Source organism: Colossoma macropomum, unplaced genomic scaffold (assembly GCF_904425465.1).
Source record: "Colossoma macropomum unplaced genomic scaffold, Colossoma_macropomum, whole genome shotgun sequence".
Classification (NCBI taxonomy): domain Eukaryota; kingdom Metazoa; phylum Chordata; class Actinopteri; order Characiformes; family Serrasalmidae; genus Colossoma; species Colossoma macropomum.
In genome coordinates, this window is record NW_023494788.1 from 29,951,300 (window position 1) to 29,971,748 (window position 20,449).

Genomic DNA, 20,449 nt, shown 5'->3' on the forward strand with positions numbered 1-20,449 from the left:
ATCTTAATGACAATTTCTATTTAGTTGCTGAATTTAATGTTTTGAAAAAAACGTGCTGTAACCTTTGAACGTACCACATTTCATAAGCCAGCAAAACATCATTTGACGAGGGGTACCCAAACTTTTGCATACCACTGTATTTCATAACTCTGGGAGGAGGACCACATCTAGGCTCCTCCACCTTCGTATCTAACACCCTATAAATTTCCATTTCTACCTTCTATTTCATGTGACAAAGTTTTCGCACCCCACTATCTCCTCCCTGTTCCTCAGTCCTATCTCTCAGGTCTTACCTCTCAAAGGTGGGTCCAGCCTTCTAACTTAAACCAGAAGCCAGAACTCTCCTTTCCTACAGTCGTACAATCTCTTCTCATACTACAGCCATTTGTTGATGGTGTGGTCTGAACGTGCAAACTATGCTTAAAAGTACATATTGAAAATATTTTGCCCCAAAGAAGCCTTAAACACAAGGTTTGGGTGCCGACATCACAATGGTATAAAATGTGTTGGGTATCATTCTCCCCACGCTAGAACTGCAAAAAATATTTTCATATTTGTGTGATAGTTTTTTTTTGTTTTTTTTTCAAAATAAACCTGATTAGTGCTTATCGTGTTATTGCAAACATACTCATTTGTATCAGAAACCTGAAAAGCTTGGAGTCCCGAACCTTTGTTGGGCAGGGTAAGTTAAATGAACTGACAAATTAACCAACAAAAAGCCTTCAGAATGCCTTCAATATTACTAATCCAGAAAGCGCTATCCCAATGAAAACACATTCTTGTGGAGCATTCAGACCATATAAGGACCACGTTACCTGATCCCTCACTGCTGACTGCTTCTGTCCCGTGTACTACAGGGTCTGGTCAGCTCCTCTGTGGAGAACGCTGTTCCCCAGCTGTGAGGTAAACTCCCTCCACAGACATAAAGGAGTCTGCCCATGAATGAAAAATAGTGCATACTTTACAAACAACACTCCCACACAGCCGCCTTAGGATACAGGCCAAGTAACACTGGAAAACAAGAGTTGTGATAGTCTCTCATTATTGTGACCGATGATGCTCTTGAGGCTTGTGATTTTGTCCTAAAAATATTAAAAGGGAGTTGGTTTGGTGAGAGATGCTGCCAAGACATTAATAGCACAGCTTTTGGTTTTGTTAAATGAAGCTGGGCCTGATTCTGCATCAGTTTAGCTAAAATAGGAGCCTGCTGATGAAGTCATGTCTGTACTAGAGCCAGGTAGCTTCTCTGCTTTGTGTACTGACCCTGAATGAAAATGAGTCCAGGCAAAACCCAATAACAAGGAAGCACATTTAATCGAAAGCAGACTTCTGTTTATTGACCATTGCACGCACATGAACAGATGAGAATATTTACACAGATGTAAACAGTCAGTACCTGCAACATGTAAGAACAGAGGCTGCACATCGTGTGTCTAGCACTCAGCTACATATCAGTTAAAAACATCATATATACGGCATCCGAGGGTCCGTCTGCCTCTTTCTGCTACTTTGGACATGCCAAGGGTACCACGGTATTAAGCTGTCACCAAATTTGTCGGTGGTCATGAACACTGAAGCCAACTGCAAGTTATCCTGTACAAACAGCAAAAGAGTAGTAGAGCTGGATGCAGATTAACCCACTGTCTTTAAGTCTGTCCATTATAACATCTGAGCTATCACTCTGGTTGAAACAGGGGGAACCAAAAAAAGCATTTTTGTTAGTCAATGTAGTCTCATTCATACACAGGAATCACCATAACAACATTTCAGTACCTGGTAATATTGTCAGTCCAGTTTTTGTACCAATTAGAAAAATGAACAAATCAGGAAAAAAGCCACAAAAAAGTTTAGCACTGAATGTTTTGCATTCTAAGCCTTTCATGAATGAATCTCATCAGAAGATCATAAGCAACCATTTGCACTCAATTTGTTGAAAGATCATTTGGGCATTGCTGCTGTTGGTGTCAGGGCAGCATGTATTAAGAGGTACTTGCCAACTGAACTCCTTCTAAGAACAAATAACTGGAGATGGAACTCAGTCTACCACAAAAACAGGTCTACTCATTCCTTCATCTGAAAAAATCCACCATATAAACAAATAAACAATAGTAGATATCTCAAGGTACAACAACAAATGAACAAGGCAAGAACAAGCAAAAAACAAAAGTGCAAAACTGCAATCATACTCAACTCCTTCACCTCACGACCATCCAAATATAAACACCCTGTTCCTGTTATCAACAGGCATGCCTACAAGAAATCCCACAATGCCCTCAGTCTAAATGTCCTGCACGGCAGGAGATAACTCTGTGTGGAAGGTCTCGGCTGCTCTCTCCCTCTCTCTTTCTCTCCCACCCCCCCTCCTGTTCCTTCAACTGCCCAGAACAGTCCCGGCCTCCGTCCACAGCAACACTGTAATTAGGGCTGTGTCTCGTCTGCATGTGCTGCTCCACTCAGCAGCTCCACTACACACACTGTTCACACACATTCTACTCAACCCTGGAACCCCAACAGCAGAGGGCAAATGTTAGAAGACATAAAAATAACAGCAAAAAAGTATCCTATATGGGTTTGTTTGCTCCTCTGTCAAGTTTTCAGGGTTTTATATTTTAACAGACAGTGCATTCATTTTACTTACAGTTCACTATATATATATATTTATATAGTGTAATTACATACAACTGCAACATTTTTTTTTCTTAACAGTCATCAAGATTGTTGTTCATCTTGTCACTGCACCACACCCTGATACCCCTGCTAACAGGAAATGGCCTTTTTTTCCCCCCTAGACATTTTTTCATTTTTCCAACCTAAAGTACAAACAGCAAAATACCTAATATCTGCTCACTCAGCCCTTTTAGACCACATCTAAAATCAGACAATTAACCTATACACTTAGACTTACAAGGCATTTGTGGTGCAGTGACATTCCACAACATCTGACAACAGTATCTCAATTAGTTATAAAATCCATAGAAACTCCACAAAAAACATATGGGAGAACACACTGCGATTCATCTCCACACAGCACACATCATGCAAAAGAACATAAAAAAAGGTCTAAGAGATCAAGCAAACTGCTATTAACTGCGTTTTCTTCTTTACTCTGTCCTTGTATGTCTGCACTATGTGGCTCTAAACCACAAAAAAAAAAAGCACAGGCAAGTTTTTTTTTTTTTTAAAAAAAAAGACTTTTTGTTCTTGTTTGGTTTGAACTATTAATAGAGACAATGGATTATGTTAAGACATTCATATTTAAACATGACTGAGTCATTTCAGTGGTTTATTACTGTATGTTGAAATTAATAGGAACATATCGAGGCTGACAGTTTTCTGTGTTTGAACAATGTTAACAAATTAGGGCAAATGGCCTCAGCTTTTGCCCCATGACCATCAATAAAAGAACATCTCACTGCTGACCACATGAATATATATAACAAGGTGTAAAACTCCCAGAGAGTCACAGTCAAAGGTCAATATGTGAGATCCAGGCCCTTTAATTACACAGACTGACAGGCATTCTTCTGTAGCCAATTACAAATTACGGCAAGTATGCAATAACGTCCCTCTTGCAGCCAGTCACAAGCCCTCAGTTCAGCCACACAGGTAAGCTCAGTACCAAAACACAAGGACTCCCCCTAGTGGACGGCAGACAGTGTTGTTTTACTCTGAGAGAAAATGAAAAACTACATTCAACAGGCACTTGATTGTAACTGCACAGCAAACACAGAGCCATCCAGTTAGCATGCCTCTGTTTCAACTCTCATAAAGAGAAAGCAGTTTGAAAGTGTAAAGATCCCAAGAACTTTACCACTGACCCAAATCCTCCTCAAAACAGCTCTCACCACCCGAAGAAAGCACAAAGCTAACACACATGGCAGGTTGTACCTATTTTACACCTTGCTATAAAGACAACAAAGAACTGCCACGTCGCTTCTCACAGTAACTTTTGAGGCGGTGAGAAAGTAGAGCAGGCCGACAATGCCACAATGCCGCGAGACGCTGCAGGTTCTGCTCAACAGCCAAGCTGCAGAAAAGAGACGCAGAACAGTTCACAAAGAGGATGGATGGCAAGAACTGACAAGTTACACTGACACCTTTAGAGGAACGAAAGAAAAGTGACAAATGAGGTAGAGACATCAAACCAGTCACGTCAGAGAGAGCAGAAGGGTGAAGATAAAGAGAGAAAGAGGCATAGAGGGATCACTCCAGATAGTGGTGGTAGGGGTGAAAGAGAGGGGGGGACAGATGGATAGGAATGCCTTAGACTCAGCCGTGTCACACGTGATTTTGTTTTTTGTTTTTTTGCCATGCAGTTCAAAGCTCCCGGTGGTGGCGGGGGTCCCGAGGCAGGGGTGGCTCTGAGTCATCCATGGGCAGGACCAGGCGTGTGCCCCGAATCACCAGCTCATGGTCACCGAAGGTCAGCTCTCTGTCCAGAGCCTCATCTGAGTTGATTCCACCCACTGGTTGGCCACTGGTGCGTGTGCCTGTGGCGTCTGTACTCACGGTGATGTCACCGTACGTCAGGCTGATGTTGCCATCGTTCAGGATGAGGTCCGAGTCATCATCTTTCAGCTGTCCCTCATTCTGTGTTGAGAGACAACAATTTGAGAGACAACAAATGTTTTCCCGTTAAAGGAATGGTTCTGGAAAATCAACATTTCACAATTTTTCCCGTTACCCTAAATGTAGTCTATGAGCCTAGACGAGTTCGCTTCTTTAGTTTTACAGCGAACAAAAACACATTATATCACTAAAACGAGAGTAGCAACCATCTTAAAGCCTGAATTTTCCCGTACTTTTGGTCCATCCGTGTCCATGTAAGCCGGACAAACAAGTCTGTTTAAATTACTTAACGATTTAATGCAGTTTGAGGCAATGCAGATGCTGGATGCCTTAGACACGAGGTGCATGTAAGCTTCCATTACTAGTTAGATAAATTAGCCTACGTATGGACTGAAAGGAAGATATACAAATTTGATATTTTGCTGAGCTATTCTACTAATAAGAAGGCTATTCTAGTGTACTGTGTGGTGGTGCTGGGTAGGAAGCTGACCTCATAGGCCTGCGGGCTGGTAAGGCATCGGGCCAGGGGGCCACAGCAGGCTGGCAGTGTGGCTGTGAGTGGAGGCCCACTGTGAGTCAAAATCGGCTTCAGGTAACTGTAGGACAGCAGGGTCAAGGCTTCTGTAACAGCATGAAACTTCAAACTGCCAATGCAAAAAAAAATACCCTGCTCTATGTGCCGTACAACAGCAAAATCATACAGATATTCTTATATAAAAGAAGAATCTCTCCAGCCTCTTACTTGAATTCCTCTAAAATAGCCATTTTCACTGAAAAAGCCATTGAACTGACAACGTAAAGGATACTTGTGGTCAAAGTTGTACCAGATCCTAAATAACCAGGCGCTCTCCTGTTTGGTGCTCCTCCTCTCTATTCCATCTGGGCCAATCTGCAGAAACACACCCATAAATAGCATTAGAGTTGATATAAATAATATAATGCATTCAGTATTGTCTTCATGCATAATTAAAAATGCACTTACTGAATTGTCCTGGTCCGAGTCGACTCCAACACTGTTATAACAAAAGAACACCAAAATAAGTTAAATCAAGTTAAATCAACCGGGAAATCTGTCTGCAGCACGGAATGTTTAATTAGTATTTTGTCATGAATTACATAAAAATATGCTTTTTAAGTTTTTATACAGTCTTCTGTTTAATGTTCACTGATTTTCATGGCTTATTTCACTGTATGTAGCTGCGTGACGCGCCCGGTGCACGGAAAAAAATCTACCCCGGGTCTATTCTCTAAACACCAGGGAGTCAGCCTGTTTGAGAATTTACGTGTTATTTACGTGATTGGCTGTTTGGAAATTACTTTATTCATTTTAATTGTTTTACTGTCATATTGTTTACATATATGATTTAGTGATCGTTCTAATTTATTTAGGCTATTCATTAATTTGCAGCATTCTTCTGCCCACTCCTCCCTAAAGCGGCCCGATTACCCGCCTGCTCCTGTGAGCAACACTGAAAATTAGTCCTGCGCCACAAGATATTGTGGCGGGTTCCACAGGTTCCACGGGTCCCGCGGGAACCCACGGTAGTGCAGACCTCTAGCTTTTAATTACAAAGTAGGATACACCTTTACTGAGACACTTCATCTTATGAAAACAGCAAATGTTCTAACTTCTAACTATGCACCTATAGAGGGCAGCAGTGAGTAATGTTTGTTTACTTGAGCTAGAGCTGTGTCTGTCTTCAGCTGGGAGCTATTAAGCATCCACAGCTAGAAAGCAAGATAGCTGATCTCAGACAGTGATAGAAACATCCTTGTGGCGACACACGGGCATCAACAACGGCTGCAAGAGAGGGCAGGAAATGCGGCGCCCGAGCCTCGCATGCTAAGTGCTGCAAGTAACAGGAGGAGGATGTCTGCATGCAAGAAGGCGGGAGAAGGACGACAGCCACGAGAGACATGAAGGCGGCGCACAAGAACTCGCCTCCCCGCCCCGCCTCCTGTTCCACAGCAAGGCCGCTAGATTATGCCTCACGTTCGATCCTGGCGGCCAAGCTGGGGAGCGGAGGTGGTGACAGGAGGCAGAACACGAGCTCTTTTTCCCTCTCAGCTCAGCCTTTAAAAAGAGCAAAGAGGGAACAGAGAGAAAAGAGAGGGATGAGCAGCAGCAGCGACAGACTAATGAGCTGAAAAGCTTGGTTTTGGAGAAAAGGACTGAAAAGTCTTTAAAGCCACTAAATGACCAGCTTGGGTTTGGTAAGATTTTGTTTATGTTTGGTGTAAAAATAAAGTTAAAATGGATGCTGCAGACGTTTCTCCTCCTGCTATCACTTGCGGGTCTTAGCAGGCACCGCCTTCCCGCCCTCTCTCGCAGCCATCGTCAGTGCCTGTGGGCTGGGCGACTGCCATAATCCTGTATTCACCTCCCTTTATAATCTTTCTAAATGTGTTTTTTTTTAAAGCTGCAGCTGTTAGAAAAGCGGTTTTGCATTTGAAAAGACTAGTATAAATAAGCATCACATTAGCCCTGCAACAGTGGAGCACAGCAGCCACAAAAACATAACCTGAATCAACAAGTCCTTGAGCTAAAGTCTACAGTTTCACAAAGCAGGATTCCTTAATCAGCTAGGTAACTTTGGATAAAGGTCAGAACTGTCCAAAAGGAGGAGAACCTTGAAGGTGCATTCGTTTCCAGTCCAATCTTTATCTTAAGCCTCTCCAGCTCATGGAGAAGTTCTACTTTTATCTAAATAAAATGAGAGTGTCTCAGACTGACCGGATGTGCTGGAAGGACAACATCTGAGTGGTGCCTCCTCCACAGATCCACACAGTGAAGAAGACCACCAGTAGTGTGGTGGAGAACATCATCTGTCGTGCATACGTGGCTGTGTCCCTGATTGAGAGGGCAAAGGTCATGGCTCCTCGCAGACCTGGGAAAAAAGAAGGACTTGCGTGATTTTATGTACCGAAAAAAGTCATAATTCATTTTTACGTGACCATCTTCCAACCTCTCTTTATCCCTTAGAATTAAACAGGCTTTTTTGTTACTTTGCCTGTAAGACTGATACACACATCTGTTCTGGTTGGCTTCCCTGTGTTGAGCCACATTTAAACAAAACAAAACAAAACAAAACAAACAAAAAAAAAACCAAAAACAAACAAACAAAAAAAAATCCAGATTGAAATACCCCTTTTAACTTTAGCATCAACGTATGCAGCTAAACCAATGTAGGCTGAATAGGCAGATATATGTAAATGCATTACTTTTCTCGATGTCACAATACAGTGAATTTAACAGTTTAGCTTTGCAGCCCAGTTTTCATATATGGGATGTGTGGACTGGACAGTGAATGGTATGTTTTGAAACCCTGTTTACATATATGGCCCTTTAAAACTTTCCTAGTTTATCTATTCCCCGTAAAGTTTTTTGGAATCTTAAATTACAGTTTTTTTTGCTTGATTTTTTTTTTAAAACTCTGATTACTTAATTAATCATTAAAATAATCAGTAGGTTACTCAATTACTAGTATAATCAATAGTAACAGTCCTAAATATGGCGTTGTAATGGCAAGGTCTACAACAGCATTGCTTAACATTCTTTAGAAACAGAATTTCTGATCATATAGAACAGTAGAAAAGCAGAAAAACACTCTTTTCTTTCTTTCTTTGCATGCTTGTTTTAAATGTGCTAATTCAAAGATTTTCCTTCTACAGAGTTTCATTTCAAGGCTAAAAACGCTCCGTCAACAAACCTGCAAACATCATCATGTGCTGAAAGTTGGAGCTTATCTTGTTTCTGCGGCCCAAGTTGAGCAGGAAGGAGAGCGGGTAGATATTAGCTGCACGGCCCAGGAACACGGCCAGCTGAGAGAGGAAGCTGTCAAGGAACCACTCAAAAAATGTGAGTAGCTCAACACTGCTAACCTCTACATGCCCATCCAAAAGCATGACTCTTTGTGCTTCCTACTTCTATTGGGGAAATGAGAGCTGTTTTAGAGAAGGTATTCGAGCTCAGTTACTCCAGAAGTACAAACGTAACTGTGCCACTCCTGACCATTCACTTAGCAGAAATCGCCGGTACTGCTTCACTGGAACAAGCAAAAACATATCCAACCTGCCCCAGCGTGACCACTTCATCTCACTCTAAAACTCGCACTAAAACTCCACTATTCCCCTTCATCTAATCAAACAGAGACGTAAACTCAAATGTTTGCAAAAACAATCCTGCAACCCTCACAAGCTCAAACATACAAGGTACATTAAATTTGTATATTTTGGAGACAATGCCAAAAATATGTACTGTTATTTATGTTTCACTAGGCTTGTAAACAGTAACAAAACCATCTTATTCGGCCAACTGTGCACCATAACTGCGTTAACTGGTTAGGAAGTACATCTGCTGATACTTCCAAGAATGTCACTGATGATGTGTCATCAATACTTACATACATACATACATACTTACATACTTACATACATACATACATACATACATACATACTACTACTACTACTAATAATAATAATAATAACAATAATAATAATAATAATAATACTCATAACAGTTTTTACTGTACTTTTGAGACAGCCCCTCACTCAGGACAGTGAGAGCATGCAAACTGAACCGTAACATTTCATAAATTAAAAGAACATATTAAACATGAAGTTCTGTAAAAGTTATGATTATAGTACACCATCATCATTATTTGGCAAGAAAGTGTAATTATTCTAGTAATAAAGAACATAATTGTGAATGTCACACAAAGTTGTCGTGTCTGTAGCAGCTTAGCTTGGCCCGACTGTACAAGAGCTCATCTGAATCTCATCTGAATTTGGAAAAATAAATGTAGTATTAATATAGGATATTACATCATTCTACACATTTAAAAGTTCAAACCAACAGTGAATGAGTTTTTACCATCGCTGGTAACAGTCACTGAGCACAGGCCTACTTTTTAGCATCATACTACGTTTACACTGCACATGTTCAAGAAGTTCAGGATACAAATGCTCCCAGTATAAAGATGGGGTTGAAGACATGGTTCTGGAAGGTGAACAGGGTGAGGCCCATGTAGGAAAAGATGAAGTTCTCTGCCAGGAAGTTCAGTAGCTCAAATAACTGGGGGAAAAAAAGAACACAGTAAAGTATTTTGAAATCTTCACATCCGGTCATGTAGAACCAAGGAAAATCTGACAAGTCAGCCGGCTTAGTTATTAGTTCTTATAGGCCCAGTTTTCCCAAACAGATTAAGCCTAGGACTAGACTAAACAGGATTTTAAATGATGAAGTACCACTTTCACTGCAATCAAGCAAAAAAATTCTACAATATACACAAATTCTCTAGTGGCAGAAGAAGGTCTTACTTGCTTGGTCCTGTCCTGTGATTCAGGGGAAAGGTTGTTATATGTGTAATGGGCCTGAGTGATCCCACAGAAAAGAACAGCTACCACACCTACAAAAATAAAGCACATTCAAAAGTTGCCCTGGAAATCATGATATGGTCAGAGATCTATAGCACTTTTGGGGGCTGAATGCTACCTGTGAAGCCGCAGGCCTCTGCCAACAAGAACGTGCTCCAGGACATGAGGAAGAACAATGCTGTCTCTAGCAACTGGAAGTCCCGCAGCTTGGTAAACTTGGTGACGTGAGGAAAAGTTAAGGAGACTCGATAGCCGGCACAGTTGAAACCATTAGACATTACACTATTATGTTACATACAAGACTTTGAAAAAGTCTGAAGGCACTGGAGAAAAATCTATTTAAAGCTATTGATCTGGGCAGTAAATGTTTATTTGCTCTGAAAGCTACTAACATTAAAATAAATACCAATAAACATTAATATAATACATTGTAATTTAATACAATACAGTAAACTGTGATGTTATGTGCATCAGTGTGTTCACTTAAACCTGGCAAAAGCTGCATAAAGGAGAACAGGAACCAAACCTGTTTGCAAGCTATCATCTCTTTTTAAAACAAATCCAAAAACACTGTTACTGGTACTGGTACTGATGGTTAACTTAAGTGACCTAGGTGACCTAAGACATTTACACAGTACTGTACATAAACCTTTTAAGTCTTTATAGACTTTTACAAAATCTAAACCCAGTGAAGGATATCAAAGCTGTCATTACCCCAGTTGCCACTCCGAGAGCAAAGGAGCCACTGAAGACGCCCAGAAAGATGCCAAAGGACTTCAGCACAGCCATGGCTTCAAATGTATGACTGTTGTCTCCCTCAGGCTGATATGCAACAATGGACCTGTTACCAGGATACAGATAAAGACAAATATACATACAAACCTTTTCTCTCACAATATGCTTGGAAGCAATTCACTCAAATATTACCACCCTCAAAAGCCCTATTCGGATTGGATTAGTTTATCCGGGATCTTGTATTTACTAATTTTTTTTTAATCCAGATGGCATTGCTTTTCTGATTGACTTTTTTCCCTTTTAAACTATACACTGTTTTGCGATTTGAGATGTGCTTAGTAAATATGTGCACAAGAATATTAAATACAACAAGTAGCATTGGTCAAAAACCTTTTGTTTTTCAACATGAGGAAACATCTTCCTGGACAAATCACTGCAGCATGTGCATCTACACAGGACAAACTTTAACAGACCACTGCTGAGATTGGTGAAAAACGGTAGGTAATTCAACCTATAATTTTCTCTACAGGAGGTGGGAGAAAAAACACCAATATGGCCAATCCGGACAGAAACAAGATCACATAGTAGCACTTGTAAAAGAGGAAATTACCTCAGGACCCCATGTAAATTTAATCCCATCCGAAATGGGCTCAAAACTACAGGGTGCTAAAAGAAGCAGGAATACTCAAGTAAATTATAAACTTGGTAGGTAGATAGAATCCAACACAAATAACTCTAATATTGTGTTGTCTCAGTGGAAAGCACAAATATCAGGGAAAATAAAAGGCACAGCATGCCACGCCCTGGTGGTCTAAAACAACAAACCCAACCAGATTTTCCATTATCGTAAACCAGAGCATCTGTTTTTCATGATGCAAAAACTGCACAACAGCTTAACTCCAATCAGGCAAATCAGCGTTCTGCTGAATTCTACTGCACGGTGGAATTCAAAATATGAAAAGCTGCCATGTATGTGCTGGACTAGGACCTAGCAGAAGCACAGTCACTACTGTTATGGTTGACATAAGGATTCTGTAGGCGTAACGAGACTGTCTCCTTTTTTACTGTTTTGGTTATTCATTATTTATTACTAAGAACAAAGTGGTTCAAAATAATTAATTGATTCATCTATTATATATGCAGCAGATTTGATTAATGTTCCTATTTTCTACGTTGCCATTGTCTCCCCTGTTTTACAATTACAATGTTCTTATTTAAGCAGTACAAATGCAGTTGAGAATACAGTAGATAGAGGGTTCCTGAAGTAAGGAGTCATTCTACAGAAGGGGTCAAACCTTAACCAAACACACACCCAGCACCCAGCAAATGCCCACAGTTTGGCCCCATTATTACACCAAATAAAAGTCACAACCATAATGAAAGTGAGACTTCAATGAAATAAAAACTCATCACATGGGTGGTAAACGCTTCTGAAATCTCTATGCATCATACTATTCAAACATACAAATGTGAACTGAACACTTAAAGGGACATTCCGGCTCAAAACTAGCATTTAATATGTTATTTGTTATGTAGTATTCCACAGTGCTCAGCCTCATCAGTTTGACAGAATTCACAATTTTGTTTCCTATTTGAGTTTTACTATGTTAATGTTCTGTAACTACAATACCCAGCATGCACTGTGCAAATATATCACACAATCACCTTCAAGGTACTTCATCTAAAGAGGGGTTTTCCTAGTCTGTAAACAATAAAATTTCACTCTGTGGGCTCCTTTTTCAATATATATTTAATTCAGGAGTATACAATTCTGGTCCTTGAGGATGAGAGTCCAGCACAGTATAGTGATTTCCCTACTCAAAAACACCTACTAAACCTAGCATTTAACAGATGAATCAGGTGTGTTTGAGCAGGGAAATCAGCAAACTGTGCTGGACTTCATAAGCAGAATTTAACACCCCTTATTTAGATCTTTCCTTCTGACACGACCACTTCATTACAAAATGTGACTTTCTTTTTTTGTTAAGTAGTTATTTAACGTTTGAGCGTATCAGGTATAAAATCTGAAACATGAAATTCGGTCATACTCTGAAAAAACGATAACTCTGAGGCCTAACTGTGGGTCATTTGCTCTGCATACTCTGGCTTACACCAGCCAATGCAGACACACCAAAAACTCTGATCTTCAGAGTCAAAGCTACTTGTGTAGCACACCCATTGAGGGGTGATCTTTGCGTCTGGTTCCCGCCCTCTATGCACTGAGCCACGCCTCCATGGCTATGCTGGCCCACCCCACTGTGCCTCCCGTGATAAAGGAGAATTCTGGAGACGATGATATGGTCCAGCAGGAGAAGAACCAAGCGTTAGGCACATTCCACATCACAGTAAAGCTTTGATTAGTAAGAAGTCACAACATAATCCATGAAACATGCAGTGCTAATGTGCTAGAACAAGTGTATGACTAGTAATTGCAGAGAGCTATGATAAAAATAACTACTAAAAAAATTTGCTAAGTATGTCTTAATGTACAAACAAACATCTCTAAGAATATGAAATGTTTAATACTGGAAAACTGCCTCTAAAAGAGACATCAAACCTCCACTTACAAAGAAAGTCAAAGCCATTGTGAATCAGTTGTTCTAATTTTGCACTTTTAGGGCATTTTCACATCTGAAAGTCTGGACCAAGGTCTGAACCAAGGTCCTTTTTTTGGTCCTTTTTGTCTGAGGCACCTTTCACATCTGCTATTTTGGTTCAGACCAAACTGAAAAGTCCCAAGGTCCATTCCAAACAAGGTAGGTGTGAAAGCACTTTTAGTCATGGTATTAAGAAGATTCTGTATGTCCGAACATGAATACGAACTATTATTGGAAAAAGAACTTACGAGGACAGCACCACAGCAACAGCATCATTCAGAACACTCTCTCCAAACAGTAGAGCATAGAGGTCAAAATCCACCTGCAACTCATTGAAGATGGCCAGGACTGTCACTAGAAAACAAGTTTCATAATGCAAGCTTTAATTTTCAGATTTATGACCACTCCTAATCATATGTTTCAAGTATAGCCATATCTAAAACATGAGATCAACAAAGAAAAAGGTTAAATTTCACTCTCTATGACTTCTCTATGTGTAAAACATCAAACCCATGGTCAATATTAAATTTTAGAGCCACCTATAAAGTTCAAACTATCTGATTACTTTAAGACACACCTGGGTCAGTGGCTGACACAATGGCACCAAAGAACAGGCAGTCAGTGAAAAAGAAGTCCCCGCCCAACTGGCCAATCTGCTTCATCAGCATCACACAGCCATACATCAGTAACCTGCAAACGTAAAATCAGAATTTTTAACATGGTTTGTTGTCTTGAAGCACCCAAAAGACCCATTCCAGAAGTACTAACCCAATGATGAAGCAGGACACCACTGTTCCTACAAAAGCATAAGCCAGAATGGAGCCCATGTTCCTAAAGAAATGTCTCTGAAATAAAATGAAAAATAAAGCTAATGACTTTCATTAACAGACTGTTAACTTACGTCAACTTTAATGAGAAATGTTAAAATTCCTGGCAAGTCTTGGTTTTAAAATCTTAGATTTACTATTCAGCCACCCAAAAATGTGATGAATCACTTGTCAAGTACTCTTAAAATCTAATAATGTGGCTACTAGATGTAATCTAAGTCCCATGATGTACAAAAGCATAGTTCATACCCGCTTTAGGCTGTACCCAGCATGAAATATGATCGGAGGCAGAAGAATATTGAAGAACACTTCAGGGTCAAAGGTTACCTGAAACAGCATGAGATGTTACACACTGATAAACCTGTACTATAATTAGTTCAGTATAAACACATTACTTCAACTTTGCCATGTGATGCATTACCTCAGCTTTGTCACATGACACATCAGCATTCAGAGTTTGTGACTTTGTGTATTTGTAGTGAAATCAAACTTAACAACATTAAAATCTACAAGAACTGTTCACTAAGCGTCAGAAGGACACAAACAAAATAAATCCACAAACAGAGAACCATCCCTACATAATACAAAGGAAAAGCAAATAGAATAATGTAAAAAAAAAAAAAAGAAAGTTTAATCTGAGCACACACAAGCAATCAATTTACCTTACGAAGCATCTCGTTGTCCTGAACGTCACTGACTTCATTGGCACTGATCTCACCCTTCAGCGTGTACTCATAGAACTTGCCACTGACATTTACCAGCAGTGTGGCCGGACTGGAATTGACATGGCAACTCAGTGTGACATTGTTAATGTCTCGGGGAACATGGATCCCATAGCGTAGCACAACCCCAACAAGCAATCCTAGTGACAGAGGGGGAAAAAAAAAAAATAAAAAAAATCAGTCAATGGTGAAACACTCCACTTGTTTTTTTTTTGTTTTTTTTTTCATAAGCAGACCAGACGAGAGCGGATACTGTTCAACAGGCAATAATACGGCAATTATAAACTTATATTGACCAAATTGGCCCAAAACATGTCTTAAAACCTAAAACTAACATTCAATATGTTATTTATGTTACATTATGCTGCACTACAGAATACTACATTGCAAACCTCAGTGTCATTCGTTCAACAGAATGTAGTTTTTTATCGTTTTCATGTTTTCGTCTTTCAGTGTTCTCTCACTATGCTACCCAGCATGCACTGCAAAAATATACACCACGGTCACGGTCTCTACCGCACTCAACAAATCCTAGTCAGTGATTTAGAGTCTAGAGAGTATTTTGTAAAGACTTTTTTCTTTGTTCAAGGAATAAATGTGATTCAGCCAGCTAGCAAAAACAAAATCAAACAGCCCACCCACAGTATCCTTTCATTAATGTACCTCTATCTCCAAAATACATCATTAGAAAGGGGTTTTCTGTCTTTAAACCAGGACATCTCATTTTAGAGACTACTGCAGCACTGCTGTAAGAGGTGAGTGGGCACACAACAGACGTAGTGATGGTTATATTTTTTATTTTCGTGTCCCTTTATTTCCTATAAAGAGCATGGCCTTAGTAATAAATGTAAAAAAGCCATAATTTATATTTTAACAACGATTCCTGTTCTGTATTGTAACACAAGAATTCACAATGAAATCATCAAGGCGGGGATTCCCAAAAGCATTTTAGTATAAATATGACTTTTAAATGGTAGAGCCACCATCACGCTGAACACTCTCTCTACCACTTAAGATCTTAACACTAGGATGCCTTTGGAAAACTTAGCTCAGGCTAGTTATTGTTTATGTTGCTATTCTACTGCATAAACCCCCCTCAGTCAGCCTATGTAGAGCCTGTAATATAACCTATAACGGAGAGGTTAGGCAAGATTTAGGGGATCTGACTAACCTGTGCTATTGCTGTCATGGAGACGCCTCTTGCAACAATTAGTCAGTATAGCTACTGATTGTCTTATATGGCTCAGGACAGGCTTTTAAGGTCCAGCATGATATTACAGCTTCTACGGTCTTACTGTAGAAGGACAGAAAATTATTAACTAAACCTGCACTGGCAAACACGCTCAAGCGAGCCAGAAAAAATAACATAATCTAGCTAGGTTAACTTCCTACAGCGAACCTGGGGTCATATTCTTATTCACCAGCTTCTCGCTGGAATTTTCCCGTTCTACCTTAAATGGTGCAGCATGTAACTGCTGCACCATTTAAGGTGGAACAGGAAAATTCGAAAGAGAAGCTGGACAATAAAAAGCCCACTTCAGCCTCGTCTAACTAGCTAACTTACAAAACACAGAGCGCTAGTAACCTTAACATTAGTAGGTAGCACTAGCAATCAAGCAAGCAGATTAACCCCCTCACAAGACTCAGCTAGCCAGACAGCTAACGTTAGCTAACTACATTTTGCGGGCCTGATGACGACCCCGCTTCCTTAACACTGTGTCACGATTTGAAATCTGCACATATAGACCGTATTGCTGTGTTGCATCTACCGTAAGATTAGCTTGGCTAGCGCTTCAGCTAGCCCAAAATGAATGTAAACATCCCACAAGCAACCCAGTGGCATCAGTGACACGATACATGATGCTGCTGCTGCTCGTTCTCACCATATATCATAGCCAGGCCCGTTTCGTGTAAAAACCTGAAGCGACGATGTTTGAACAGCCATATGGTTAAGATGGTGAGGGTGAGGAGCAAAATGAAGATGAGTAAGTCGGCGCTGTCTTGTCGGTGGCTTTCTTCAGCCTTCTTCTCTGTCACGATGTTCTCCATCGCACTGTCTTCAGCTCCGCAAACGCAGAAGCAAACGGACAGGCTGGCTAAAAGGCACAAAGACAGCTTTCTCCGAGCTCCCTCTGCGGTGCTGAACTTCCACTTGGAGCCCATGTTGGCATTTCTTATAGGTCAAAACGTCAGAGGTGCGAAGTCTGTTCAGAAAAACATTACAGCATCCCGAAGGTGAATTTCAGTTTCTGGAGAGAAAAGGCTGTGAGGATTGTTCCTGATTCAGAGCGGCTCCGCCCCCTTCTCCCTGCGTCACCGCGCTGGAAAATCCTTTAATGTTCGTTCACGTTACTGCAGCGCAGGCAATGCGCATTTCATCGCGTTGGCCCTAAAGGGCTCAATTCCTACATTTGTTGTATTTTTACTTTTCCCCTAAGACCCACTGTGGGTTTATATACCAAAAATAATATTTTTCTGACCATTTTCTAACCTTTTTTTTTATTCCTAAACAGGCTGTTTTTATTACTGTGCCTGTTAGTCACCTGACTAAGAGTGAGCTCTGCTCTGATTGGTGGGTTTACTGAGCTCGTCCAAAAGTAGTCTGGACTAAAATACTTATTATAACTTTAACACGGACGGGAACAACCTGCTTTAGATTGACTATGTAGATGTATGTAAATCACAAAACCACTGAATTAACAAAAAAATCTGATGGACTGGTAAGCCCTAATGTTTTATTTGTATTTGCCCTCCCAGAGAACACAGACAACATAATCTCAGCTGTGCTGAAATGCAGTAGGCCTATTTGGAATTACATGACCACTGTACACCCCATGATTTTTTCTGGCTGGGCTGAATAACTTTAGCAGGAATGTGCTAACCTGCCTTATGCTGAGCAGGCCAATATATGTAAATCACATCACAAAAACAACTAATGTTTGCCGTTTAATTTCCATAAATGGACTGTATGGAGTATGGGGTGCTGAGTGAATGGTGCAATTACTCTTTAATACTTTAACAACTGCAACATCATCTACAGTCTACAGAGATTTGTTTGGGATGTTCTATGAAATACTACACTTATGAGCAGTGTTTTAGGATTTCTAATATTTATCAATGTGTCAAGAGATTATGAAGATTGCATGTCACTACAGTTAATAGGAAAATGGAATAATGTGGGTTTTGTTTTTGCTTGTTTGTTTGTTTGTTTGTTTGGTATTTATGACCGAAACAAAAGTAAAATGAAACTTTCATTGCCACTGTTAGGCTGGATTCTTTACATTCACAAGGAAGAATGTTTATATGTGCCAATCCTGGATGAGCTCTTGCTGTCCATTTTATTATATTTTTTATAATATGGGTTCCAAAGGTGACATCGCATATACATAAAAATAATGCGTGGCCACGACTTGGTAAGGCATGGGAACTAGATCATGCCTTATTAAGCTGTGGTCAAGGCTTAATTATCTCATTCCCGTGCCTTACTAAGTCATGGTCATGCATTAGGATCTAATTCCCATGCCTTGCTAATTCCTGGCCATGACTTAATTATCTCGCTCCCACGCCTTACTAAGTTGTGGCCACGACTTAATTATCTCGTTCCCATGTCTTACTAAGTCATAGCCATGCATTTTTTTATTTACATGGGATGTCACCAGCAGGGCTCTGTACAAAACCAATCCTAAATCAGCAATCTTATTTCACCAGCATTAATGCGTCACCTGATGTAAGATCAGCCTTCTCTGAGATACTTTCTGAGGACATGCTTAGCATTACATATCAGTAGTCATATAGGTGCCTTTCCTCTGAGCAATAAATTGATAATACGTCTGGAAAATGAGTCATTTGAGCTTGATTTCAATTTATGCTAATTTTAAACTTAAATCCAAGTAAACTGTCATGTCCAGGGGCAGATTTAGGGACTCTGGGGTCCTATAAGCAAAACACAGGAATGGGGCCCAGTGGATACACATTTTAAAGTAACTGTGGCTCTGGGCACCTGAGTGACGCAATCGTTTAAACATTGTAATAATCAACATATAAATGAGTTATGAATGAAATAGTCTTAAAATCTTTTTGCTTTCCTCTTATTTTTTGCATTTGTAGAAAACCCGTAAGTGCCATGGAGGAAAAAAATTGAAATGAAATTGCATTCCCTTACAATAGTTTTGCATTCTCTCGCAACAGTTTTGCATTTGCTTGCAAAATCCATTGCATTTCCATTGCAATGCAACATCATGGCGCTTAGGGATCCAACATTTCTCTGCTGAACTTGGATGACTTTATTTGATTTTCTCTCTCAACATTTGGAAAATTACAATGAAGAGCCTCCTCTCCATAATGTAGATTATCGCTTAATTGTCTTTTATACCAGTCTGTCCTCATACACACAGTTGTGTCATCACTTAACAACACAGACATAACAACCATGACTGGGGTGAGGAGGGGTATTGAAACAACTGAAAATAACTGCTACAATCTCATCTCATCTCATCTATATCCATATCTATATGTCTATATCTATATCTATCTATCTATCTCTCTCTCTCTATATATATATACATACATATATATATATATATTTAAACAGCTTGGCTCAGCGGCACTTTAGGCAACTGCTGACCTTTGCCTAGTGCAAAGAGCACCTTTCATCACATCTTTGTCTTCAGATAAAAGCTAGCAGAGATTTAATCTCAAAATTCAGGGCGGTCAGTGAAATGCTGAAAATACTGCTCTATGTAAGTGGATGAAAAGAAGGAAAATATTTGCTTGCTGTAATTGTAGATCCATCAAACCCTAACAGAAGATAAAGAAATTTAAGCTTCTTTTTCACCACCGGTAGTTGCGGCAGTTCCCACTACTTATTACTGGACCTCATTCCCATTAAAAAAGGAAAAAGTGGTTTTTATGATATTGAAGCCTGTATGTACAAAAAGAACACAAAAAATAGTTAAAAAATCTAATGAGAGCAACAGCACTTTATGGTTAGACTACATAACCCCTATTTGATTTTTTTGATTTAAAATGACAATTTTTCACTCAGAACATGGATTTTCTCTAGAGGAAGTGGTGAGGGGAAATGAGGAAGGTCATTTATTCAGGTCAGACAGTATTTATTTATTCCACACAGACTGTTGCTGAACTACAGCAGAGCTGCCTGTGAGAGAGTCTGGCACTAGCACAGAAACTACAGGGAAAAGACAATTTTAAATCAAATTTTCTTGTACTTCTTGCTCATATATTATACTTCAGACAATAAATTGAGGCCACAGACTAAAGAGAGGTAACTGGAGTCACAGAGGGCCACACCACACACAGTGACGTGCTTCTCCTCTCAGCTCATTATAAAGCTGAGTGATAATGAATGGTGTCAGAACAGAGTGAACGTTAAACTTATTATAATATATCAAATGTATTTTTGTAGTAAAGAGTAATTCAACTGATTTAAAAAAAAAATCGGCATTATTCAAATGTTGTCAGCAAAGAATGGTTTGATGTAAAATGGTGCATTTTACAGTGGTGGTGTTAGGAACAAGAGGTTGTGATGTTTACAGCATAAATATATTTTGCTCCTCAAAACAACCAGTGAATGTATATGTGTGTTCTAGTTTTTATATGTA

At 39.8% G+C, this 20,449-nt stretch overlaps 1 protein-coding gene across 2 annotated transcripts; it reads right to left on the bottom strand.

Moving 5' to 3' along the window:
• Positions 1-1,310: 1,310 nt before the first annotated feature.
• Positions 1,311-17,130, bottom strand: slc9a6a (solute carrier family 9 member A6a). 2 transcript variants are annotated; one of them, XM_036569122.1, is made up of 16 exons: positions 16,712-17,130; positions 14,769-14,968; positions 14,356-14,433; positions 14,048-14,124; positions 13,857-13,969; positions 13,528-13,633; positions 10,647-10,788; positions 10,066-10,171; positions 9,891-9,979; positions 9,532-9,645; positions 8,280-8,391; positions 7,304-7,457; positions 5,552-5,582; positions 5,376-5,458; positions 5,060-5,165; positions 4,318-4,590 (listed from the first exon to the last, which is right to left on the bottom strand). In XM_036569122.1, exons 1-16 carry the CDS (start codon positions 16,989-16,991, stop codon positions 4,318-4,320), a joined length of 2,064 nt encoding a protein of 687 aa, XP_036425015.1. In that variant the 5' UTR covers positions 16,992-17,130. The 2 variants fall into 2 exon arrangements, with proteins under 2 accessions (XP_036425014.1, XP_036425015.1); XM_036569121.1 differs by having other exon boundaries at positions 1,311-4,590; positions 5,376-5,582.
• Positions 17,131-20,449: the final 3,319 nt, after the last annotated feature.

Excerpts from the sequence above, each read along its gene's own strand:
- slc9a6a (XM_036569121.1), bottom strand. The coding sequence starts at position 16,991 with ATGGGCTCCAAGTGGAAGTTCAGCACCGCAGAGGGAGCTCGGAGAAAG. Across the intron at positions 13,970-14,047 it reads GTGTCCTGCTTCATCATTGG|GTTACTGATGTATGGCTGTG; the intron begins GTTAGTACTTCT and ends TTACGTTTGCAG. Across the intron at positions 7,458-8,279 it reads GCACATGATGATGTTTGCAG|GTCTGCGAGGAGCCATGACC; the intron begins GTTTGTTGACGG and ends CTTTTTTCCCAG.